Source organism: Ochotona princeps, chromosome 12, assembly GCF_030435755.1.
Source record: "Ochotona princeps isolate mOchPri1 chromosome 12, mOchPri1.hap1, whole genome shotgun sequence".
In the NCBI taxonomy this organism is placed as follows: domain Eukaryota; kingdom Metazoa; phylum Chordata; class Mammalia; order Lagomorpha; family Ochotonidae; genus Ochotona; species Ochotona princeps.
In genome coordinates, this window is record NC_080843.1 from 46,907,456 (window position 1) to 46,934,901 (window position 27,446).

The 27,446-nt window shown below is 40.3% G+C and overlaps 1 protein-coding gene across 2 annotated transcripts; it reads right to left on the reverse strand.

The window, feature by feature from the left end:
* Positions 1-1,233: 1,233 nt before the first annotated feature.
* On the reverse strand, positions 1,234-26,665 carry ESD (esterase D). Of its 2 annotated transcripts, XM_004577477.3 has the most exons (10): positions 26,640-26,665; positions 22,889-22,935; positions 20,144-20,215; positions 19,213-19,301; positions 16,360-16,458; positions 14,528-14,652; positions 12,536-12,655; positions 9,933-10,031; positions 6,398-6,559; positions 1,234-1,367 (listed from the first exon to the last, which is right to left on the reverse strand). In XM_004577477.3, exons 3-10 carry the CDS (start codon positions 20,209-20,211, stop codon positions 1,287-1,289), a joined length of 843 nt encoding a protein of 280 aa, XP_004577534.1. In that variant the 5' UTR covers positions 20,212-20,215; positions 22,889-22,935; positions 26,640-26,665; the 3' UTR covers positions 1,234-1,286. The 2 variants fall into 2 exon arrangements, with proteins under 2 accessions (XP_004577534.1, XP_058526739.1); XM_058670756.1 differs by lacking the exons at positions 22,889-22,935; positions 26,640-26,665 and adding an exon at positions 22,326-22,371.
* Positions 26,666-27,446: the final 781 nt, after the last annotated feature.

Below are 27,446 nucleotides of genomic sequence, written 5' to 3' on the forward strand. Positions count from 1 at the left end.
CTCAAATCACTTTATAGAAATTACTTCTTTCATTAAAATGAAAGCCTCTTTGTCATCAGTTCTGAAGTGCTCTTGATTTCTCAAATACCTGGGGCAGTTTCCAATCAGACTTTCTTTTCCTAAAAACTACTTGTATCTCTAATAACCTTTTTTAGAAACTGTTTTTATGCTCACACATCGTCTTTACTCTCATTGGTCCGAGATGCATTATTTGGATCTCTGCATGATGCAGCCACTGGGAATTTTATTTTTGCAAGATCAATATTCTTTGTGGCAATATTAGAACTTCTCATTTTCAAACAGTAGTTTATGATCTTAATGTTGTAACTATTTAATTCATGTTAAGGTAAGCTTCATGGACATTGAGAAATTAAATGTATGAATCTTTGTTGTATGGTTTGTTGCCTTTGCTAAGTTACCGTATGGAAGGGGTATCCAGATGAAGAAGGCAGCTCACCAGTACCCTAAAGGCATGCACCTGGAAGGCACTTCTCGCTTTGTCCACTGCGCCCATCCCCCTAGCTCCTCCCTTCTAACACCATGGATGTGTATTGCCCAGTGTAGCACCTGTATGAAATGGTACCAAGGTATCTAAACAGAAAGTAATTTTGTGTCTGGACTGTAGCTCCAGGTCATGTTTGAGACCCCCCCACATATGGCTGCATCCACAGCTCCTCAGGGTATTTGTTTCATTCATGTAAAGTATCCCATCGTGTGGACAGATTCAAGTTATCCCTTTTATTGTAAATGGATTTGGGGGTTATCTCCAGATTTTGGCCATTATGAGTGGTGCTGTTGTGAACATTCCCATACAGGCTTTATATAAAGCATTTGTCTGCTTAGATCTCAGAAGGAAGATCCCTTATGCTCAACTTCAGCAGGCGCCACTAGAATGTATAACCTTTGTGCCTCTCAACAGAAAAACATACTTTTAAAGCAACCAGTCTTGCATCTTTCAAAAAAATTTATTAATATCTTAAAGGAATGCAATTTGGTTTATACAAAAAAATATTACTTTTCTTGGTGAGTTCAAATTAAACATGTGACAGGAAATTATTTGTGGATCATACATCAAGGATTTCCATGTGAAACTGAAAAAGCTGTAAAGTATACTTTTAAAGGTGAAAAATAATCTGTCATATTAGAAGTAGGTTTATTTACTCAGATGATTCAACTGTTGAATGAACCCATTTTAGCATTATGACATCAATGTTTTGAAATCTTTCTCAGCAATTCTCTTTATTACAATTTTCCATCTCCAGTAGTGATTCTCTTCTGTGACGTTTTCATGCATTCAGGTATTTGGCATGATGTCTGATGTGATCAGCAATAAAGGTGGCAATGAAGTAGTAGCCATGATCATAACCCTAGAAGGTCAAACAGAGATCACACAAGGCTTATTTACCATTCAGAAACCCCATCATCAGGGACATTATCTCTTTTGTTGCCTCACTACTTTTAAGTAGTCCAAATGTCAAAATACTAGTTTGTGGAAGGTTTTTACTCAACATCAAGGTGGCTGCGTACTTAAATGGTATCATTAAGTATAAAAGTGTGACAAAAGCATGAAGCAAACTGAAACATTTTTAACAGCCAAGTTTCTAAATGCTGTCATTAACATGCAAAGAGAGAAAATAACACATTAGTTGTATGTGCAGAGTAAACAGGCAAGCACATCAACAAGAATTGTAAAAATCAGGATTGAAACAATTTAGAAACATGGACATTTCAACAAAAGGAGCGTTAATAACATCAGTAAGATACTGACCTAAAATACAATATAAGCAATATGAAAAGTACAAGGAAAGAACATAACATGGCCAGTGTTTTATCCCTAGGAAGCTAAACATGGCCATTACAAATCACTCAGGATTCCAGTTCCTGGGGTGAGCATTGTGAGTGAGGCTGTTGCTCAGTTATCCGTCGTGGGAGACTTGTGCTGAGTTCTGGGTTTTTGGCTTCATCCTGGCCCAGACCTAGCTGTTATAGACATACAGTTAATGAACAGGCTGTCTCTCTGTCAAGTATTTGAAAATAAACACTTGAAAACCAAAAAGCCAGGAATTCCACTTCCTATATAAGCATATAATCTTCATTTAAGGAAAAAAGAGTAACTTATTTAATCCTGACATTCCTTAGCAAATTGAGTAAAGAAAAATCAATACATCACTTGAAGACAACCAAGGAGTACAGAAAATGCAGTGTGCCAACCGAGCTGAGACACATCTTAATTTATCCAGTCCATTTCAAGTACTGTTGTGGGAAAATGGAGAGGAGCTCCCTTCTCTGGTGACGGACACTTGCTCCAAACACATAAACAGAGGGGGCTCTTAAAGGAAAAAGGAATTAAGGTGTGAGACTTTCGATGTTAAAAACCAGATAATTTCAGGACAGCCTCCTTGCCCAACTAACTACAATTCAAATATAAGGTGGAACAAATGGATGGAGATGAAAGTCCAGCAAAGATCTGTGTTTTTCAAGTTTAACTAGTAGATGGGCTCTGTTAAGGGGAAAGTGGGAATCCTAAGCATAGCAGAAATAAAAGTGAATTTTTAAAAAAAACACTATGGATTCAGGGAACAAGAGGAAGCACCAAGGTTCTGGTGAATCAGCAGATGTTTTCATCTGTTACTTCCAAAGAAAGAAGGATGTGTGTGTTGGAGATGGCAGGTAGTGAAAAGTTGTAGCTTCAAGTCATCAAGGTAATTTATAAGCATGGAAGCAATTGTACAGGAATGTTGGCCAGAATAAGGCTAAACTTGCAAATTACTTGGATTTACATCTCCCAATGATCCACTTGCAGCTGAACAACTGCTATTTCTTACATAAAAACAGTATTTCAAGTAAAGCAAAGGCAGTTTCTTAAATAAAAACAGTGTTTAAAATAAAGCTTCTTCCACCTGTGTAATTCCTGAATTGTTAAAAAGTTAAACATGCCCGTGGGTTTTAGGACCTACACCTGTGAACTGCTCTATCATTTCGAGCAATTCAAAGGTGGATCCAGCAGAAAGTAGACTTGGTACAGGATGCACATGTCTGACAAACGCCCAAGTTGGAGCATCTGCACTGATCTGTCATTTTGCCCATTCAGGGTCTTGCACAGCCGCAGGAATAGGCCAGAGAGCCTCCACGACTGCTACTGTCATGGTTGGAGAAGTCTCAGGATAAACCAAAGTGCCAACTTTGAAGGTACTGCGTAGTCACAGTATATTTCTTGTCCTTAACTTCCATTGTGTTACTTAAAATTTACCTTTATAAAAAAGTAAAATGCCTGCATGAGAGACCAGGAAGGACTTCAAAAACATGATAACAGGGAGGCAATGGGACAGTTAAGTACAGGCGTTCTGCTGAAGTTACATAACTAGAGCTAAGGTGTCACCCTAACCAGTTGCAAGTTCTGTTTATCTTATTAAATCCGGGTGGCTTCTTTCAGCACTGAGTTGTTAAGCACTTGGTACAACTGTGTTTATTTAATGACATGTATTTAGGGCCTTTGTTTTCTCCTCTACATCACTCTCTAAATGGGAAAATCCTGAGTCAGAAAGCTCTGACTCCTGCTGCATAAAAATACATGAAGGCATTCTTTCATTCTTTACTCAACTCTCAGAAAACGACCTAGTGCTCCAGCAGCTACAGTGGGCAGTTATTCCAACAGGCAGTGTGTTCCAACATATTTTCCACACTCAATCAGAAGATCTTGACTATGAATCCCTGGGTACAAAGAAAACTGCTGAAAGGTATTCATTTGTTTATTTAACAAACACTCCTAGTCTGTGGGCTAGATAACTGCGGAGCAGAGAATACACAGATGAGCGAGGGGCCCTGGTATTTCTAGAATACTCTAAAAGGCAGACACAGTGGGCAAAACAGCCTAGGAGGCTTCAAAGGGACCCTGAGACTTGAAGAGGAAGGACTAACTCTCTTCCTAGCTTTCAAAAAGGGAACAGCTGTTTCTAGAAATTTCCTCAGTACATTTTCCCTTTCAGGCTAAGATTTTATCTTCATACAGTAGTTGTCAAAATTCTATTGCCCAAAGGTTTCTTTCAATTTACAGCATCTGTAGTTAACACACACACATTTTATATACATATAGATATAAATGAAATCGTAAATCATAACCAAACAAAAACCCCATGCACTAACCCCTCCCACTCAACAATTTCCATAGTTGACAGAGTACAAATTGTTAGCATTTAGTACCAGGATAAAGAGCAAAGAGAATGAAGGACGCATCATGTCCATGATTACAATAATTTTTCTCCCTTTGTATCAGTTACTTATTTTACACATGCCCTACTAGTCCCAGAGAATTTTTTTCTCAGAGCTACTACTTCACACACACACACACACACACACACACACACACACACACACACACACAATACAGTTACACAGTGCCTACCACCAACCCTACAGGCATGTGATAAGAGCTTAGGTAGTGTGAGGTCAAAGACAAGTCGGCTAGTAAATCTGACCCTGACCACTCTGCAGCCCCCACTCAGGCATGTCTGTCTGGTTGCTCAATTTATGACAGCAAAGACAATCTGCTGCAGACTGTGCACTTCACTGTTTTTTTTTTTTTTAAGATTTATTCATTTTATTACAGCCGGATATACACAGAGGAGGAGAGACAGAGAGGAAGATCTTCCATCTGATGTTTCACTCCCCAAGTGAGCCGCAACGGGCCGATGCACGCCGATCGAAGCCGGGAACCTGGAACCTCTTCCGGGTCTCCCACGTGGGTGCAGTGTCCCAATGCATTGGGTCGTCCTCTCCTGCTTTCCCAGGCTACAAGCAGGGAGCTGGATGGGAAGTGGAGCTGCCGGGATTAGAACCGGCGCCCATATGGGATCCCGGGGCTTTCAAGGCGAGGACTTTAGCTGCTAGGCCACGCCACCGGGCCCTGTGCACTTCACTGTTACCTTGGCCTTGCTGGAAAGAGTGCAAAACCGTCCTTGGCTCAGGACTGCGACTGTGTGATCTCAATATGTCCTTACTTTTTTTTTTCTTTTAAAGAAGAGCTGACTGCTTCCTGACTCCTCATTAGCTACGCTCAGCTCTATTATTAGTTGCTTGGGATACAAACATTTTAGAAATAATTATGCTGATTTACTCCCCCCACCCTGCCCCAAGAATGTCATCTGTGTTGTAACTTTATGCTATTTTTATAAAAGAACTCCACAGATTCTCAGACTTTGCTGGCAGAAACTTTGTGGAAACAAGACTTCCTGGCACAACCTCAGGGGAAGGAGATGAGGCACCCAACATGGCAAGTGCCATTTGGAAAAAACAAAACAAAACAAAAACATGGTTTTGTACATCACTTAGAGCTACAATTACTATATCTAAGCACAATACTGTTTTCATAATACAATTTCTAAAGGTTGGTGACAGACTTAAAATGTCATTGTGATGAGTAATGTTCATATAAATCTCAAAACAAAACAGAAAAACACATGATACACACAAGGACATTGATCCCATGTTCAAAATTTCCCTAGGGAGGAGGAGATGGCCTGACTGCTGCTTGAGCTGGCTCAGCCAGCTCTAGCTCCATCCGAGCTTCAAGGAGCTGGAGAGAAGACAGGGCAGAACCTAGAGCCAGTGAGCTTGCCTCCAGTCCTGACGCCACCACCCCGTCCTCATCTGTCATACAGATGAACGGGAGAAATGACCTCTTATCCAGTGGGATCAACAGTGAAATGAGATCATGTTGCTCATCTTGTAATCGTAACATACCATAAAGTGCAGTAGTTTGGTGTTCTCATCGTAATTACATTTTAGATCAATGTGCCTGTCATGAATGAAAATCATGTTTAAAAAGAATCATGATCAGATGCAAATTTGCGTGAAATTTAAATGAAAGCCGGAAAGAGATTTTACTTATTCTATTTAGATTTTGTTTGTATTTTTAATTTTTTTTTTAAACAAAAGCAGAACTTCCTTACAAGTCAGGGTGTTCTGTAGATAACTGTTTTAGTCAGGATAAAATTTCCAAGTCAATTGAAATTCAGTAATTGCTCTTCAATAAACAGCAACAGCAACTGGGTGAGATACAGTGCCTGTGTGTGAGAGATAAGCGCTGCTCCGCCCTGGCTGAGCTCTTGACCCACGGCCACACGGAGTACATGTGAAGACGGATGCGTCCTCAGATGCTGATGGTGATGGATCACTCAGGTATGAAGCTTGGCATTTTTCAATACCAAAAGCTTTCCAACTTCCATCAGATTTGCTCTTAGATATTAATTTAATGGGGAGATTTTCTTTAAAGTATCTTTAACAGGATTAAAAACTACCTTAGTGAAGGCAGCGTTTCATTTTATTCCTAGTATAAAAGTGCAAGGTAATTTTGTTTTCTCAAGTTACTGTGATCAAGCTAAAACTTTCCAGTACTTGCCTCTTGTGATCTAAAAACAACAGGGATTTTCTTCTCTGTACAGGCAGCTATGAAGTTCTCAGGGTGTAACTCGTTGTAAAACTCGTCCGCTTTTCCTTGGTCAATCAGTATGTCCAACTGAGGACCGGTATAGGATTTTACAAGATGGGTAGCATCATAAGCCTGTAAAAGAAGAGAACATTAAAAAAAAAAAAAAAAAAAAAAACCTTCTCAGAATACACTACACACCATGCATGCGATGCACTTTAAAGTCATTAAACTTGAGGGTTGATTAAACCACAATCTCGCTAGGTTTTTAGCTGCATGCTCTTCAGCCTTGATTCCTAGTAACAGCCTCTTTCCTGCTTTCAAGCATTCCTAGCCTAGTGGCAAGAAGCCTGTATCACATTTTTTACAGTATGTCCTGTTTTGTTTTGTTTTAAAGCTTTACAATTCTGAATCACTTCTTAACGCTAATAAAAACATGTTTTTGTTTCTTTATAAATCCTTCCACAATTGGAAATTTTAAAAAATTCTTCTAACTCCATTAGATCTTTTTCTATTTCCAAATATTCTGTACTTCAAATTTTTTTTTTTTTTGGATCCAATTCTAGAAATTTAGCCTTCCCTTCTGCCATTCTGAAAGATGAGATGTAAGTCATCTGAATCTCATATCAACACATCCAGTTTCCTACTGAGCTAGCTGCCATTAGTTACAATTTTATGTTTTACCACTCGATTTCAAATATTTTTGCAGAATTATATGCAAGCATATTCACTAACCACATCTTTTGGGCTCTGACCAAGGCAACAACTACCAAAAGATTTTCCCTAAGTATTACATTTCTAAAGATCATCTCCTTTTTTTTTTTAATCTTTATTAATATTTTGCATTATGTGACAGTTTCATAGGCTCTGGGTATCCCCCCACCCCTCCCCCTCCCCTCCCCCCTGGTGGATTCCTCCACCTTGATGCAGTATTACAGTTCAAATTCAATCAAGATTCTTTCCTTGCAAACATATACCAAGCATGGAGTCCAGCTACTTATTGTCCAGATGGGTTGAACAGTTTCTTGGGGAGACCATTTCTGGTCCGAAGTCAGAGCTGGTATATCATCATCACAGTCAATTAAGAGTCCCAATATAACATCAACAGCAATTTGCAATATTATGGAATTGACATGGTTTTGAGTAACCAGTATGTTAAAAAAAAAAAAAAAAAAAAAAAAAACAAGTCCTAACCACAACCTATGATTAGCTCATTGACATCTCAATTTTAGTTTATATACAGGACCGGCTGCTATATACCTTAAAATGGCTATAAGGTACCATTCAGCTGTCTCGTGTCTATTTCATTTTCGTATTTAGCCATTTGTTGTGTTGAAGTATAATTTTGTTGATCTTGGCAGATTTTGGGATAATCTAGACTGGCTTGTAACTCTAACAAGATATTTGTCGACATTTAAGGTGCAGAACATTTTTGGGGGGGGGGGCGGGGTGTGCAGGAAAATCCTCAACACCATGGTGAGGAGTGACTAATCTTTGTGTCCCACCCAGCAAGGCATGAGCTAATCCACGCCAGCTCTTTCCTATCAGATTTCAAGCTCTACTTTTTGTTGTTTGTCTATTTATTTTAGGTTTTTTTTTTTAGTTTGTATGATTGTTTGCTGTGAGGCGTTTTTCAAAGCGATCCCGATGGTCACTGCGAGGGAGGGCGGGGGTCCAGAGGTGGAGCCAGGCTCGGACCAGAGAAAGCTCTCCTCCCTGGTCCCAAAGGACATTTGTTGTTCTTCTGTGTCTGCGGACCGCTCAGGGCTTCTGGTTGTCTTTCCGATGACGTTGGTTTCTGCACGGTAGTGTTTGGACTTCTTCCATCCCCTGCGGAAGCTCCGGTTGGGGGTGGGTGACCTCAGAGTACTCAGCCTCCGAGGGCATCCAATTCCCTGTGGCCTCCTTGGCAGTTGGGGTATAGTCCTTGTTGCTCGTATTAATAGTTTGTGGTGAAGGTCTGGGAGTCTTCGTGGTTGGGATCCAAGCTTCCTCCTTACCACCTGCTCCACTCTGGAGTGCCCCCCTGCTCCACGCACATGACCTCCTGTTAAGAGGTTGTCAGGATCGCACCCGATTCCCCCCTCATGCATTGGTATAGTAGTTTTATTGTTGTTTAGTGCTGCTTTGAGTCTGTTGTCTATGAATTACCAGATTTGATCTTGATAGGCTATATTGTACTTTTTTCTCACTCTTTTTATGGTCCTGAAAGATTTCCCTGCACTCCCTCCCCATTACCGGTTAACATAGCGTATTGAGGGTATAGTGGGTTTTACAGTTTTACGATGTAGATCTTAAATATTCTGACGTTAATTGTTGGTTTACAGATTATATCGCGTTATCTTATTGCATTGGATACAGGTTGTTAGAGATTGCACTAACATTACAATATACAGGTACTAAAAGATCATCTCCTTTTATCTTAGAACGAGACAGTGGATGGAAACCTGTGAAATCCAATGAGTTCTAAATCTTGACGTGGCCTCCTTTCAGGCTGTCATTATTATTAAACACTAACCTAAACACAATACAGTTAAGACAGTGGAATACACTGCACTTGGAGGGAACTACACATTGAGATTTCTTTTTAAGTTTCCTGGGCCTCAAGCTTTTCCACTCTCCCTCAATTTGCTGATCTTTTATCCAAATAAGGCTATTATCTTTACAACAAAAGATCTCAAGACAAAGAGATTATACAGGGCGGAATCTTGAAACACTGATGTATACACACATCATCAGTTCTGAGTGCCCGATCATGAACACTCTCAGCACGCCTTCTTCCTAACAGTTCTGCTAATGCAATCTAAACCCGAACAAAACTGTAACCTAGTAACCAAGGGGTGATGCTCCAGTGTGTTAGAATTTCAATCATAAATCCTTAAAGAAAGTAGGGATCCATGTGGAAATGACAGAAAACTACAATAGAAATATTTAGAGCAAAGAAGTTGGTTTTTATCTGCTCCCCTATTTTCCGTTTGTTAAAAACACACATGCTAATGAGTTCACTTGCAAAATATTTCAACTCTTGGTGCGGTTTTCAAATGACCCATCTGGACAAGAGTAAAGATGGCTCTTGTGAGAAATTCCATTTCAAAGCACCTCTTCCCATGCTGGAAAAAAAACAACCTTGCCATTGACATTAATTACATAAATGTCACATTGTAAAATATCTTCTTTTAAGGATTTTGAGATCTGAAGTTTAAGCTCTAAATCCAAGAGTTGCTTCATTCTGATACAGATGCACAAAGGCAGGTCTTGGTTCTTACTACACAAATAAGCATACAGTTAACAGGAGGCAAGTTCAACAGCAATCATATTTGATATATTTTGGCTATGTTAATTTAGAAATAAATTAGCTCAGCATACCTTATATATATATATATGCATGCTCAGCTCTGAAGCCTTAACTTGAGCAGTCCAGGAATATAATATTGTGGTATGCAGTATACTCTTTCAACAGATTTGAAAACTTAAGAGTAAGCATGAAGAATATCCACCCGGTACCTACCTGCCACTTGTTTTGGTCTGGTCCCAAAAATGCAGCAAAGGCTTTTTTGCTCCAGACACAGAGCACTGGGTTACAAATCGGAGCAAAGGCTGACACGGACTTTAAAAAGCAAGAGATATTTTAAAATTATATTTTTTGTTAAATCAAGTATAGATATGTAAAATGCTTAAAATTCAAAAGTTATTTGCAGCTTGTTAAAATCTCTGACTTGTCAGGAAATTTCCTATGGACAATTTTCCTTATGCTAATATTTTGGGTTTAAATCTCAAGTCTTCCGTAACACATCTTCTGCATATTCTTGCAAGAAAGCTAATAAATACAGGTGTCAAAATACTGCAAAGCAACACATCAGAATTTATTTACATGAAGCACAATGGAAATTTCTAGTTTTTTTCCTTCAAAATCTGTTGTTAAATAAAAATAATGAATGCTTTGCTTTAGTGAATATATGATTAAAATATCAGGTATTCTTTCTCTTAAATAATGTCAAGAAAACAGTAAGAAATGCCTTCAAGTGTTTTAGTGTCTATTTGTGTTTTTGTAGGATTTTTTTTTTCTACTAGATAAAGTGAAGAAACAGAATTTCTTAGGCTCAAAGTACTTATCAATGTTTAAGTTTAGCAATGTCTACTAAGCATTTTTAAAGAGTAAAAACCTGAATTAATTCTAGTGGTATACAGGACACTGTCTCACACTCAAAATAGAAAATAAAATGCTATTTTATTTTATTTTATTTTATTTATTTTTTTTTATATATTTATTATTTAACTTCAGTAATTACATTGTATTATGTGACACAATTACATAGATACTTGGGTTCTCCCCACCCCTCCCCAAACCCTCCCACCATGGTGGATTCCTCCACCTTGTTGCATAACCACAGCTCAAGTTCAGTTGAGATTCCCCCATTGCAAGCGTATACCAAACATAGAGTCCAGCATCTTATTGTCCAGTCAAGTCCAACGGCTTCTTAGGTATACCCTCTCTGGTCTGAAGACAGAGCCAGCAGAGCATCATCCCAGTCAATTGAAAGCTCCAACATACCATCAGCAAAAATTTACATCATTATGGAATTAATTGACATAGTAATGAGTAACCAACATGTTAAAAGTAAATGCGAGTTCCCAGTCACCTTCTGTGACCACCTCACCTATACTTCAATCTTAGTTTATACACAACATATATCATTCAAAACATAACATGTTATACTTAACATCATATCATCTTAAATTAAGGCAAACATGTGGTATTTAACCTTTTGGGATTGGCTCATTTCCCTTAGCATTATGGTTTCCAGTTTGGCCCATTTGGCCACAAAGAACTGCATTTTGTTTTTTTTAATAGCTGAGTAGTATTCCATGGAGTAGATGAACCATAGCTTTCTTATCCAATCCTCTGTTGATGGGCATTTTGGTTGCTTCCATGTTTTTGCAATTACTGATTGTGCTGCTATGAGCATAGGAGTGCATGTTGGTTTCTCATAAAACAAGTGTTCTGGATATATTCTTATCGTTTTTTCACTGACCCGGTGAGGCGGGGGGGCGAGCCCCGAGGGGCTCTCGCTTCTTGGCGCCAAGCGCCCGGCCGCGCGCCGGCCGGGCGCGACCCGCTCCGGGGACAGTGCCAGGTGGGGAGTTTGACTGGGGCGGTACACCTGTCAAACGGTAACGCAGGTGTCCTAAGGCGAGCTCAGGGAGGACAGAAACCTCCCGTGGAGCAGAAGGGCAAAAGCTCGCTTGATCTTGATTTTCAGTACGAATAAAATGCTATTTTAAATCAAAAAGAACACCACTATCATACCATGAAAATATTTCACTTTTTTTTAAATAAAATATAGCTTTTATTTAAAATGGACTGCTTGGTACATAAAGTGAAGTATGGCTGTCTAACATTCTATAAATTTATAAGCTTTAAACAAAATCATACACAATGAAAAAATAGAATATTCATCTCTCTTGATATGTGAAATATTTTATCTTTTATCATCATTGAAAAAAGGATGTTGCACATGGGTTTAAAATTTCTAGGCTATGCACTATATAATGCTCACCTTTATAATAAAAATAAAATATCTGGTGGTCCAGCAAGATACCACTATCAAAAATATAATCATTTTTAGTAAAGAAATGAATGATGCCAAGAATGAAGTTTTCAATAAACCTGCACTTTAACTTTTCACCAGAGGCAAGGAGGACATAGAATTCTTAAAGCTCTATGAGCTTAGGAAATCAAAGTTGAATTTATAAACATATTCTTGATAAAAAATATCAGTGAAAGATATTGCTACAATATTTTAATCAAGACTAGTGATCTTCAGGGGAACGTATGCTCATAACTATAGCCGCGTGAAAGCGGTGAGACTCAGGCTGCATTTTCTGCCAGTTCTAGTGAGCCAACCAGCACATGGGCAGGCTCCTGGGCTTCTGGTCCTGTAGCACACACTGTGTGTCAAGTGGAACACCTTTCTCCCACAGCCCCGAAGCCATCAATAAGCAGAAAAGCTTAGTGCCAATACTTAAACAATTCCATCATTTCAATCTTTAGAAATTGCTGACATTGTATTTTCAAGTGATATTTATCACAAGGAGCTTAAGAAATCTTACCTTGTATTTTCCAGGATTTTTCAAAGTACAAATCAGAGCTCCATGACCTCCCATGGAGTGGCCAAAAATAGACGTCCTTTGGGGATCCACTGGAAAATTGGCATTTACAAGTTGGGGAAGCTAGAGGGAATTTAACAGCATGAAAAGAGGCATAAGAGAAAATAACTCTTACAAAATTATATAAAATAATCACACAATCAGTACTTCCAAATTGCAGTCTTACAATGATTTGAACTTACGAAGATGAAAATGGAAGAAAAATCACCCCAGATTGATAGTGGTTATTACTAAATCTCTAGCAGATATGAAACAGACTTCTTAGCAACCTCAGGAAGATGATTCACAAAGATCATTTAGAATGTTCTGAACTTTGACCTAACAATTTTACTTCTTGGAAATCTATTTTAAGGAAAATCCTTAAGAGAGAAATTATACACAAACTAATGCAGAAATATTGGAAATATTTTTATACAATCAAAAAACAGCATACAATTGTATAATTATGTGAAAATCAGTCATAGAAATATATCAAAACAATTGTTCATAAAATTGAGTAAGAATTATAGATGATTAAAGTGTTATAATATTGGTTGACTTTTTATAATGTATATATAAAAAATCAAATCATGTAAATTTAGAAAAGTATATAAGGTACATATAAACATTATTAATAGAAGTGATGCTGGAGCACATGTGATGGCGTAGCCTGAAGTGTTGGTATCCCATCCGGGCACTGGTTTATATCCTGGTTGTTTTACTTGATCCTGCTTCCTGCTTATGGTCTAGGAAAGCAAGATGGCTTAAGTCCTTTGGCTCCCTGTACCCTCATGGGAGACCCAGAAGATCCTGGCTCCTGGCTTCAGATTCACTCAGCTGTGGCTGTTGTGTACATTTTGTGAGTGAACCAGTGGATGGAAGACCTCTCTGTATGTTTCTCCTTTTCTCTGTAAAATCTACCTTTCAAAAATTAATAAATCTTAAAAATAAAAGCAATGCTATATCACTTATCCCTTCTCTTAACATTGATTTATTTGACTTCAAAGTCAGAGTTACGGATTAGTGGAGGGGCAGGAAGAGACAGAGAGCAAGATCTTCCATCCACTGGTTCACTCCCTGAATGGCTGCAATGGCCATAGCTGGCTGAACCAAAGTCGGGAGCCAGGAGCTTCTTCTGGGTTTTCCACGTGAGTGAATGGGCCCCAAAACTTGAACCATCCCCTAGTGCTTTCCCAGGCCATTAGCAGGAATCAGGATCAGAAGTGCAGTGGCCGGGACTTGAATCCATGCCCACATGGGTTGCATGGACTCCAGGTAGACAATTAGCCTGCCGTGACACCATACTGACGTTATCCTTTCTCACTACACCTTGGTTCATCACTATAAAACACCTCCAAATAAACCAGCTGCTGAAGAAATGAAAGGTGCCTTCATATAGCATTTCCTTTGATCACTCGGATCAAGACAGTTAGTAAATTCTAAAATTGTACTTGTAGCTTCAAAATTTTCACTAAGATAATCTGTTGTTTTTTTTTTTTTTTGAAGATTTATTTATTTTTATTACAAAGTCAGATATACAGAGACGAGGAGAGACAGAGAGGAAGATCTTCCGTCCGATGATTCACTCCCCAAGTGAGCCACAATGGCTGGTGCGCACCGATCCGATGCCGGGAACCAGGAACCTCTTCCAGGTCTCCCACACAGTGCAGGGTCCCAATGCATTGGGCAGTCCTCGACTGCTTTCCCAGGCCACAAGCAGGGAGCTGGATGGGAACCAGGGCTGCCGGGATTAGAAATGGCGCCCATATGGGATCCCGGGGTGTTCAAGCCGCTAGGCCACGCCACGGGGCCCTACTAAGATAATTTGTAAAAATGTATCAAATAGACTTACCAACATAAAACCCTAGCTTAAAATTCTTGGGGCTGGAAGACTCTGTGCCCAAAGCCACATTGATGGCAGTCAGCGGTTAACACTCACAATAGAAATTAAATTACCTCCTTTGTTACATAAGAATACATCCTGTAGTTGGTTTTCCATGGATCCTCAGTGGCATCCACATAAAATCCAGCACCAGTGCCAAAGTCCCAGCTGTCATCTTCTCCTTTAATATTGCAGCCACCTATCAAGGAAAAATTTGATGCTTTCATCTCTTTGTCATAATTGCTTATGCTTTAATAACACATTTTTTTAGATGAATCAAAAATCTATTTACAGTAAATCTTTTCCCCAAATCCCGTGCAGTCTCCACCTTTTGAGACACATGGTAGGATTAGACTTCTTGGCCCATTATCTTTGAAAAGGGCTATGCGACTGGTTCTGGCCAATAAAGGACAAGGAACGATCCTTCCACACTGGAGAACTTAGTGGCCACGGGCAGGCACCCAGCCTTCCATGGGGATGAATTTTCCTCTGATGTATGCCACATAGATGCCTCCTTGATGGTCTACCTGTCAGGGAACTGAACTGAGATCCCTTCCCTGAGGATCCTCCCTAACAACATTTAATTATCTTTACAAACGTGGTCTTAGAAGGGAACAGACGCATACATTTATGCCCAGTTACCTATCTTGAACTGAAAACATATCCCAGTTTACTTTGGAATCATCCCATGCTATTTTGCCTACATATCCCATTGACATTTTTAAAATTTGCTTTTAAATTTACTAGGATTCATTTTACATATATATACCTGCATGTAATTACAAAGTCAACCACTGTGATATTTATTTATTTGAAAGGCAGAATTCACTAATTCTCTTTCTATAGGTACCTGTTATGAAAATGTGAGCGGTCCTGGCACTGTAGCCTAGCAGCTAAAGTCCTTGCCTTAAATGTGCCAGGATCCCACATGGGTACTGGTCCCAATCCTGGCAGTCCCACTTCCCCTCCAGGCAAACAGAGCTACAGGCAAACAGAGGGAGTTCTCCCATGACTAATTTGCTCCCCAGATGCATGCTGACAGCTGATATTGGGAGAGGTGAATGGTAGGCCCCAGGACCTCAGTCAAGGTCTCCCAGGTGGGTGAGCCACCTGAGCCATTACCTGCTGCTGAAATGGAGCTGGGAGTCAAAATCAAGGTATTTACAAATAAAATGATAGTAATAGGCGTTCTGAGGGCAGGCATTCTTCATGATACGCAGTCTACCTAGCTAGTAACACAGGATTTTCTCTTATTAAAATTGTCCATTATTATGTCTAGAAAAATGCATTTAAAATTTATGCTTAGTAATTTTATACTTTTGATGCTTTTTAAAATATTTTATTCAAAATTAATGATTCCATTTCTAACTAGATATGCCTTGCTCTTGTACAATGTGGCCTATACTGTACTTCTAAAGACTAGTTTTTTGACTATAACAGCTTTTGCAGCTATTTAAATTTCATCTCTTGATATTCAACTATTGAGTTGAGTTCTCAAATACTTGATATTTTCATGCCTCTAAATATTCTAATCATTTACATTAAAATATGTAATTATGTGACAAGGTAATTTTTCCAGGAAATACAAAGTAATTTCTTAAGCACTATATATTATTACTTTCACACTACCACCAACATGGAATGAGTTGAGTTACCTACTCTGTTTAAGTATCTTAGTCTACAGAAGATAGCTACTGAACTAACCTCTTTCCTGGGTGCCACGTCATGAATACAACGCAGTGAGGAAAAAATGTAGTGTAGTATCTGAGAACTACAATGTCACTTGAAAATAACTGAGAGCAAAAAATATTAAATGATTACTACAGAATGTGTAAGAGTGCTATACCGCCAAACAGTCTCTAAGAGGCAGATTTTCACAAAGGCTCTTTGGAACAAGAATACTTACGGGGGCTGGTATCTGGAGCGATGACGATAAGGCCATGTTCAGAGGCAGCTTGCTGAAAACCAGATTTTGTTATGAAATTTTGTTCTGTGCAAGTTAAACCTGAAGATTAAAAAAAAAAAGTTATTTCATTCTGTAATGTGAATGGTTCATAAGCTTTATTCCTGTTGTAATAACACAAGCTTACTTGATATTACTTCAAGAATATTTCCTTAGAAATAGCATTGGATAAGATATAACAGATTCTCTTCAACGAAATTTATAACATTATTAACCCAAGAACTGTCTTAGGCTAATTCACCTTGTAACTGTGCTACAATCACTTCCTGAAGTTAAAATGACCAAAATCCTGAGGACCATGTATATTTCAGAATTCAGTATTTTTCAAAGTAGAGAAAAGCAACGTGGTGTATGGCTAATTAAACATGCTATTATTTCTGCATCACAACATAAATATTCACAGGGAACTAAAACTATAGCCATTTTGACACAAATATCTGAATATTCTACATAGATAATTCTCAGCAGTAAAATTTAGCATAATTGCCTTTGCATTCCTCACTAAACCAAAATGAGATTAATGACCATCACATCTTCCCTGTCATTTTTCTTAATTTCATGCATTTTCAGTCATGCAATGAAGTATATAATTTAATTCTCTTTCTATAAGTACCTGTTGCTATAAAAATGTGAGAGGTCCCCACATGGTAGCCTAGCAGCTAAACTCCTTGCCTTGCATGTGCCAGGATCCCATATGGGCACTGATTCTAATCCTGTTGGCCCCACTTCCCATCCAGATCCCTGCCTGTGGCCTGGGAAAGCAGTCGAGGACGGCCCAATGCCTTGGGACCCTGAACCTGCATGGGAGACCTGGAAGAGGCTCTGGGCTCCTGGCTATGAAAAAGTGGGCCCAAAACATTTTAAAATAATAAGTACAACTTAAAGTTACCAGTATCACTGGATGAAGTGTTAGAAGTTAAGTTCTGTCAAGACTGACCAGTCATGTGGGATGAACCGGATCCCTGCTTGCCTGTAGTGGAAAATTCCTCCAAATACTGATCACTGGTCGGCAACTGTAGACCTTAGCATGAGTGTGCTCAGGTGAGGAGCAATTATAGCCCAGGAAGCATGAGTTTGGGGTTTCAGACAGGATCAGATCTGGTAGTCACTCAGTCATTTAAGAACTAGTCATTGAGACTACCATGGGCCTCAGTTCTCTCTTTAGACCTCACATGGACCGTACATGTGATGGTATGTCAAGATACTTGAATTGGGTCTGGGACACAACACACAGTGTCTCACACTTGGGAAATGCATGTTAGATACTGCAGGAAAAATTGTGTGTTTTGTCTACTAAGAAAATAATTTGACTAATGTAGAAGAAACTGAATTGCAGACTTACAGAACTGAATTTATGACCAATAGAAGAGCTACTCATAAGAGTTTGTAGATGGCTAGTACTTAAAATTATACTTTTTTTTACCTGAAGGATTTTCAGAATAATTTTAAATGTGCAATTTATCCACATAAAGTATTCAGTCATTATTACTATGTTCACAGTTATGCAAATATCACCACCATCTAACGGTTAACATTTTCATCACCCCCAAAAGAAACCTTGGACCCATTAGCAGTTAATCAGTACCTCAACTCCCTTCTCCCAGCTCTATGCGACCTCTAGTATGAAGGTTCTGGAGTCGCCTATTCTGGCCACCTCCTTTAGATGGAATGTGATATACAGGCTACGGCGAATGACCCCTTTCACTTAGCATAAAGCTTACAGTGTTCATCCACACTGTAGCATGCACATATGTACTGTTGCTTATAGAATAGTAATCCATTATATGGATATAGCACACTTTATTTATCATCTCACCAACCGATAGACTTTTTTGGATATTATAAGTAGAGTGCTATGAACATTTCCTGCTTTTGTTGATCACTGTGACCAGGAAAAGATAAGAATAATTTATATATAGACAATCCTTCAGGATTTCCATATGGATGCTTTCATTTCATTTAATCTATTAACTGTAGCAACCTAACAACTGATCTAATCTTTCCATCAGTATTCTTTATCCAATCACAAAAATATTTTGAGTTAAAGTTGCACTTAACTTTCACTTCTTACAATGAAATATTCATTCTCATTTTCAGACTGGTGTCTGGGGCTTATCCCTGATGACACATACAAAAAGAAGGTTTAGGGAAATCAAAGTTGTAAAACCTATTTTAAAAAATAAAACAGCACCCCATGATATATTATGATTCTCTTCTTGTCATGGTTGCTTCAAAAGAAATACCAACACTTTGTGAAAGAAAAGTCAGGACAGGTGTTCAAAACTACACCACCAAAATATTACTGTCTCCCCATCTATTCTACAGTCTTTTAATCACTTAAGAGGAAGCCTTAAATTTTCCATGTTTTTGCAAAAAAAGTTCTATGGCGTTCAGTTAAAATATTCTAGAGAACACTTAAAGAAGATGTACTTGTCTATGATTTCTAAGTGGCGCAGCATGGTGTCCCAGTTTCATCTAATTCTGTTCTGTTTCACTAAGGTCTGCACAAACCAGAAATGCTGGGGTAGATACTAACTAAGTGAATAACACTCCAAGCCCTTGTCATTGAATCTAGACCCTCACATTCTCTATTAAATTATTTGGTCTAACTGAAAAAGAGAAAAATCTAATGTAATTCATATTTTAAGACATTCTTAAGATAAATAAACAGAGTGAACCATGGCAGGCCTTTAAATCTTTTGTAAGTGGTCTAGAAACCGTACCACTAATTCAAAATAAGGATAAGACAATTCAAAAGAAAAATAAACTCTATAAAACTCGGTGCATAATACTCACCAGATAAGAAATACAATACAGGGCACTTTGCAGTTTCTGCCTTTGGTGGCAAGTAAACACCAAATTTCATTTTGCACTTCAGTTCAACACTGTAATTTTAATAACAAAATATTAATGCCACCCTAAAATTAATCAGGCAGAGGTAATTATGCTGTGTAAAAAAGTAAGAAATACAGAAAAGTCCAAAACAGATGATTTAATGCTCAAGAGATAAGTGAATCCACCATTTAGGGTATATATTTTATCCCTTGAAGGAAGGGCTGCAGGGAAGTCTGGGATGATCTGAGTTCTTACCTGCTTCATAAAACCCTTCCCCTAATCTTCCTTTCTCTGAGATCCATTTTCACCCTTACATCCAGGTGTACCTTGTGCCTCCAATTCCCAAGACTTTGGTATAAACTATCATTCCCAGGCTCTTTTTTGCTGGTGTTTAAAATGCAGCTTTCCAGGTTTTACTAAGCCAGGGATTATTTGCTCATCTCTACACTTGGCTCCAAAATACCGTTTCTGTCTCTGTCTCCGTTTCTTTATTGTACAAATGTGTTTGTATTTAGTCATTTTACTTAATTACATGTTAGTCAGACTTTGGAAAGTGACAACAGAGGCACGCACCAGTGTTTACCCAGCCACATTTTATCAAGAAGCTCATATAGAAAAGATACCCACGGAACAGGTTGTCAAGAATTCTTGACATAGCACAGGCATTCTTACAGAAATGCAGACTATCAAGTCTAAACACGGTCTTTATTCAGGCTCCCCTTTACCTCACGCAGTGAAATCACTCACTCAGTAAGCTAACTTGTTAAACAGATGTTGACGCACACAGGTTTGAAAATGACATGGGGTAACCTAGAGATAATGACTTGTTTAAAATCAAAACAGCAAACAAACATTAAAAAAGAGAGATCTAAGATTTGATCTTAGCCGTTACCTGTCATGTTCAAAAACTTTCTGGAATCCCCCAAAGCTCTTGCTGCTGGAAACCTGTTTCAACGCCATCCTCCTAGTGGTAAACATGAATCTCATTAATTTATAGAGAATCAGTTCCTGAAAGATTTGAAACAAAACTGATCGCTTTCAGTTAAATTACCAGAACACAAGTTGGGTTTCCACAGCACTGCAGTATACCACTGCTGCTTAGTAATTTTTTTTTGTGGTCTGCCCAAAATGCTTTGTAAAAGATTTCAAGATAACAATTATTTTAAAATTAAAACATATTAATAATCTGCCAACTTGCAGCAAAGAAGTCAAGGAATTGGGCTGATCATAGTTCATTTTTAAATGATTTAATTATTTATTTTGAAAGTCATAGAGAGGGAAAGTGGGGTGGGGAGAAGAGAGAGAGCGGGGATCTTCCACCTGCTGGTTCACATCTCAGACGGTGGCAAAGGCCAGCACTGGTCCAGGCCGAAGCCAGGCATTCCATCCAGGTCTCCCAGGTGAGTAGCAGGGGCCCTAACACCAGTCATCTTCCACTGCTTTTCTCAGCCACCAGAAAGAGCTGGATGGAAGCCGAGCAGCCAGAACACATACCAGCAGCCAAATGGGACACTGATGTCTTGGGGGCAGCAGCTTTATCCCCTAGACCATAATGCTAGCCCCATAATCATGGTTGATTTAAAATGAGAGGAAGACAGATGCTGTGATACTGTTGATTTTGATAACAGAAAACACTTAACAATGATATCTATTTTTCATATGGTAAACCAAATTATTCAACCTCAGAAGATTTGAGGGAATAGTGTTAATAACACTGTATATCTCCTTTTAAATCAAACCAACTGACAAAAATGTAAGCCTACAAATAAGTCATTAGGAAGTTCTGAAATCTGGGGACTAACTTCTCACCAACAAACCTTTTAAATTTTTATATAAAAGTTATCTTAAACTTACATAAATACCCCACATTAGTTTTCAATAGAGAAAAAACTCAGGAAAACTCCCTTTTCCAAAAGTGCCCAAGGAACTAAGGGGAAGCGGACTGACTCAGATGCAGGCCTCTGAAGGAAGCTTTCCTTTCCCACCCCTCCAAGCACTGCACTAAAATGCAAAGCAGTAAATCCTGCATGCTAAGTCAGCAGCACAAGCCAGGAACAGGCACTGCTGCTCCAGCGGCTCTCGGGAAATGTACTAGCACACGTGTTGCAGCTTGAGGATTATTCTTACAAAGACATACAATAATAATCTTTCAAAAAGAATTTAGGATACATCTTTGCAAAATTCTTCACCAAAACAGCTTTAATCTTATCTTTAATCTCTTCAATAAATCTAAACAGTTTTACGTTGGGAAGCTTGAATTTGAACTCAAGCAGCCTGACACCACAGCCTATAGCCTTGGCTGCTGTGCCGCCCTCTCTCTCTCGGCTTAAAGAAACAAATATATTCCAAGACTGACTAATTCTACAGAACCATTTAACACAGGGAAATTATCCTCTGTTTATGGGTGATTTATGTTTTCATTTCTTTTTAAAAATGTATTTATTTGATAGGCCCAACATGGTAGCCTAGTGGCTACAGTCTCACCTGGCATGCGAAGGGATACCATATATATACCAGTTGGTGTCCCAGAGGGCCCCACTTCCCATCCAGATCCCTGCTTGTGGCCTGGGAAAGCAGTCGAGGATGGCCCAAAGCCTTGGAACCCTGCACCCACATGGGAGACTGGAAAGAAATTCCAGGTTCCTGGTTTCAGATCAGCTCAGTTCTGGCCGTTGCGGGTACTTGGGGGGGGTGAACCGATGGACAGGAGATATTTCTTATCCCTCTGTCTCTCACTCTCTCTGTAAATATGACTTTCCAATAAAAAGAAAAAAATCATTTTAAAAAATGTATTTATTTGAAAGACAGCCTCTCCAGATACTGAGCACAGCGCAGGGACTGGCTCAAGCCAAAGCCAGGAGCTCAGTAAGCAACAAAGTGCCCCATATGTATTATTAATTATTATATCTACATTTCAGCTATTTTGGTTGATGAATGTATCTTAAATAATGAACAGAGACAGATACTGTGCACTTTGAATAGCTATACAGAGAAGTGCAAAGAGTAAAATTGGCCAAGTTATTTTAAAAGGGAATCCCATTTTCTGAACCCTGTTAGGAACTATGTCTGCTTACCCAAAACGTGGTATATTGAGCATGTGTCTGGCACACAGGAGGTTCCTAATAATTATCTGTCGAATTAATGAGTAGTATTTTAAAAAAATTCTAATTACATAAAACTTTAAAAATTAGCTTGTCCTTTTATTTCTCACATTCTATACTATTATTCCTCTGCTTTAGTAAAGCACAGTAGTCTATTTATTCGGCTCTTTGAATGTTTCTTAATTAAAATTTAAAATGTAGTATTCTTTCATTTATCTAGAAAAGGCAAAGGGAAAATACTTTTTTCAAATTGTAGAATGCCATAAAATATTTTTTGGAACCTCTTTTTTCTTCCCCTGACCACTTTAGAAACTACCTTCAATTACAAATCAAGAAAAAATGTTAAGTATAACAAAAAAATATGACAAAAGGTAAGAACTAAATATGATATATTTTAATATATATGATGATATACTGGGTGATTATATTTTTAGTAAGTCTTTTGTGTGAAAAATAGTGGCCTTCCAAATGAAATTATTAGACTGTTTTTCATTCAACTGTCAGAGTAACTCATAAACAGTAAAACTTAAATATACCTGTCAATTATTTTTTGGTTTTTTGTCTGCACCACAAGCTGATGATCCTGGAAAAAAGAAAAATCAAAGCGTTTACAAATGGAAAGCTCTACACAGAAGCTCTCAGACGGAGCTTCTACACACAACCCATTCTAAACTGAGACGTCGTCTTCTTTCAACCCTGGATCCTGCAGCACCACCAGTTCACAGGCTTTCATCTAGCCACCTTAAGACTTATGTGACCACAAGGCCTGGTACCGAGTTGAAATCTTTTGCTGGGCTGTGAAGAAATTATATTGTAATTTGTAAAGATATAAAAACTAGTCTTGGGCTGTTACTTAGAATAGGACATGTAATCAACAGCTGAGAGTAAAGGAAACAGGAGTGGAGGCTCAGGGGGGCCGGGGGCTGCCGCTGGCTCTGGCGGGGAGGCCACGCTTAGCATGCACGAAGGGAAGGTTCTACTAAGGGCTCACCAGTGAAACTCCTTTCCAACATTATGTGGGAGCATTGGGTGACAAGAGCTGGGTAGATAGCAAGGAACAAAACAATCTCCCCACAAAAGCCCAAAACCAAACAAAGAATTTTGCAATGCCATGGGAATTACATAATTTTCTACAAAGTTAGTAAACATTAACTTTATTTGGAAAAGAAACACACATGTCAATGGTAAGAACTAGTAAAGTCAATCAGTTAAAAGAAAAAAAAAAGTTGTATTTGTTCACAAAGCAGCTGTTCCTAAAAGGCCAAATTGTCAAATCTGTTCTTTTTAATTACAGAAGTGAAATGTCACTGACCTCGGGATATCTGAGTTATTCCAGTTTTTACCCATTTTTTTTCTTGTGTCTCAAGTTCACTGCATACCTCTGTTTTACTTGTTTGTATTTTCTCAGATGCCTTGGCTTTTGACCCATGTCTTCAATTGCAGTGTGTCCCACTCCACTGGCAGTTAACAACCTAGACAGACTCCCCCAAACCAATGGATGGCAATGCTACAACCGACTCTGCTGACCACGGCCTCTCTGCGCAAACCTTCCTCTGTGAAACTCTTCCCTCCCACCCTGTCCTCCCACCCTCTGCTGCTCTTCTCTCACAGGCTTCCCTTTCTCCCCTCCACTGCCTAGTTCTTTTTTTTTGTATAAATATTTATTCTATTTATTTGAAAGGTAAAGTCACAAAGAGAAAGGGAGAGAGAAGATATCTTTTGTCCATTGATTGCTTTTCTTTTTTTTTTTTTTATTCATTGATTACATTGTATCATGTGATACAGTTTCGTTGGAACTGGGAATCACCCCACCCCTCCCCCCCCACCCCCCATGTGGAATATTCCACCTTGTTGCATATCCGCTGATCAAGTACAGTTGAGATTCCCTCTTTGCAAGCATAAACTAAACATAGACTCCAACATCTTATAGTCCAATCTAGTTCCTCAGCTTCTTGGGGAGACCCTGTCCGGTCCGAGGGCAGAACCATCAGATTATCAACCCGATCAATTAAAGGCTCCAACATACCCTCAGCAACAATTAACTTCGTTGTGTAACTATAGTTATAGTATTGAGTAACCAATATGTTAAAAACAATTGCGATTTCTTAACCATCTTCTGTGATCACCTCATTGTCAATTCAGTTTTAGTTTATATTTTAGCAACATCTTCTGGGTGGAAAACCCTAACTCTGCATCTCCTTCAAGTGTTAGTACCAGAAATGGACTTTCTTGCTGGAGCTTTCTGCCAGGGTACATCACTAGCTAGCAACATCTAATAAATCTAAAACCAAGCATTTTTATATCCTGTTTACTTCCCAGGGCCATGCTCATCTTGCTTCACCTACATTTGAAGACTCCCAAAGTGAACCTTTCTTTGAATTCCCAGTGCCATCATCCTGATTAGGTGTAAGTTAAATTAAAGCAGAAAGCTGCTTTCCAGTATTATGTCTCACTATAATCACTTCTGCATGAATGCACAGGACCCCAGCCCACTGAGGGTACCTGAGGAGCTCATCTTTAGTGCTCTGCATGCAGAGGCCAGCTATCATCCCACCTTCATCTCCCAAGGTCTACTCAGCCTCCCTCCATTCACTTGGTGTGCTTGTCCATTGCAAATCAATCACTCTTACAATGATCTCACTGAATTGGCAGAGAGACACAGGGGCATCTGCCAGGGTCTAGTCACTAGATGCAGGGGTTCCTTTGTTTATCCAACAGACAACTTCTTGATGTTCCGTCTTGTCTTAAGGATTGAAATCCAGGCCTGCAGCAAAACTGACCACCCTGCATGCAGCCCCCAGAAGATGGGCCCACAGTGTCATCATCAAAATTCCCTGAACGATGCTTTCCCCATAATCGCTCCTGGAGCCAGGAAATGGAGCCATGGCTACATGACCTCTTGCTCCGCAGGCTACAACAAACATTCCCTTTCTTCCTCTACCCAAGAAGTCAGTCACTGGATTTCTGCACATTGGACAAGAGAATTTAGGGGGTTCTGTAGCAATTCCTCCCACCAGTTTTGGAAGCTGTTCTGTATCGCAACTTAACCTACATGGTACTATTATTCATTTCCATTTCAAAACTGTGATTGAAAAAAAATCACATAAAACCATCTTAGCTTTTTATAATTACCTGTTTCAGCAGTGCTAAGCATACTGTTAGTTATTTTTAAGAAACAGGATTAGCAAGCCAAAATTAATCAGCAAATAATAACTGTGACCACACCCTGGCTGTTGGAGGTTCAGATGGCTAATTGGACTTGGCTAATCAGACCAATAGTTAAGAACCAGCAAGATATGAAAATTGAAGACAGAGTAGTCAGTTATACAATCTGCTTGATGATTGATGCCATTGCAACTGGCAGTAACTGTGTGCTCTCCTTCCTGAAAGGCAGGGCTTGGTCCTTAAACCAAGTCCTCATCCCTCCGTGGTCATGGATGCAAATGCTTTCACTTGGCCCAGTCCTCTCCAGGCCCGCCCCTCCTCCTTGTCACATCCAACTCTGTAATTCTTGGATGGACTGGGAGGTTTCTCCCGAGTGGCTTGGCCTCTGGCCATGCTAAAAACGATGTCGGAGCAGGTTCTCCAGCTAAACGCTCAAGGTTCAAATTATGTTTTTACCCCTTACAACCCCATGAGTTTAGGCAAGCTGTTTAACCCAAAGCTTCATTTCCCAAACTGCAAAATGAGCATACAATAATATCAATTTACAGCGCTGCTCCAAGAATGAAAGTTCATTCACGTTGTGCACTAAAGTTAGCTGTTATTTTCCTTGCAACTAGGCGCGCCATTTCCACAAGAACCCCTATAGAAAACAACCCAGCCCACGCCAACTCTATAGACACTTGGCGCCCCTGAGCTTTCAAGAGCGTGGGCTTCCTCTGCATTCCCTGATCCCGCCCGGGGGTGAAAGTCCAACCCCCGCGTGGGGTCGGGCCCCCTGCGCCCGGCCAACCAGATGTGCCAGCCAATGCTTCGCGGGCCGGTGCGCGCCACGGAACGGGCCCACGTCCACCGCATGCCGGAAAGCAGTATGCCAAGTAGCGGCATGAGAACGCGGTAGCAAGCCCGGGGTTACAGGCCAGCTGGGGTAAATCGGCGCAGCAGATGGGATTACAAAGCGAAGCGCGTGCCCCCAGGTCAAGGCCGGGGCCGACGTTCCCACGTAGTGTCGGCGCACCTCAGGGCTGCAGGCCCCGACTTCTGCTTCCAGCAGGCGCCGCCGTCGCAGCCCCGGGCTCGGGCGAGCCAAGGACGAACAGGCTTTTTGCCACGATCTAGTCTTACCTGCAGCTGAGGAAGCGGTGCAGAGGAAACGAACCCGCAGGGCAAGTGCTGGGACTCAATATGGCCACTAGGGACCCGGACGACCGCGCCCCAAGGGCCCCGCGCCTCCTCCAGGCCCGCCCCTCTGGTCCGTAGTAGGGTCGTCCTCCGACTCCGGCCCCAGCAGGCCCCGCCCCTTCCTGGCCCCGCCCCCTAGCGCCTGCACTCCGAGGCCCTGTCCTCTCTAGGCCCGTCCCTCTCGGGCCTCGCCCCTCCTCGGGCCCCGCCCCCTCCCGCCCCGCTTCTTCTCCGGGCCCGCCCCCTCTGGTCAGTAGTCGGGTCGTCCTCCGACTCCGGCCCTAGCAGGCCCCGCCCCTTCTCCCGGTACTTCCCAGCGGCCTCCGCGCGCTTGCGTCAGTGCCCGGGGCGTTTGGGATGGCCGGGTTCACCTCAGGCGAACCAGTTGCGCGGCGCGCCCTCGGTGTTCCCGGGAGGCTGGACGAAGCCTCAGTCAAGTGAGGTCTGGCTCCCCGCTATATCGATGAAAGGGTTTCCGGTTATCAGTTTCTCCACGCTCCACGTCCTGTTTTTTGTTTTGTTTTATATTTCCCTCAGGAAAAGTTGAGCTGAGTAAGAGTTTCTGGTTGATAATTTGCTGCCAATCTTTGCCTGTTTGGCTTCTCTAATTTAACCAAACCTGTTAGAGAAGAACTCGGATAGGTTCAGCAGTGGTTAGAAGGACAAGTCGTGAATACGAGGTTAGTGGTTCAGGCTGACTGTGGCCCGGGGCCGCTGACAGGAAGGCCCGCACGCCTGCTTTCCCGCCTA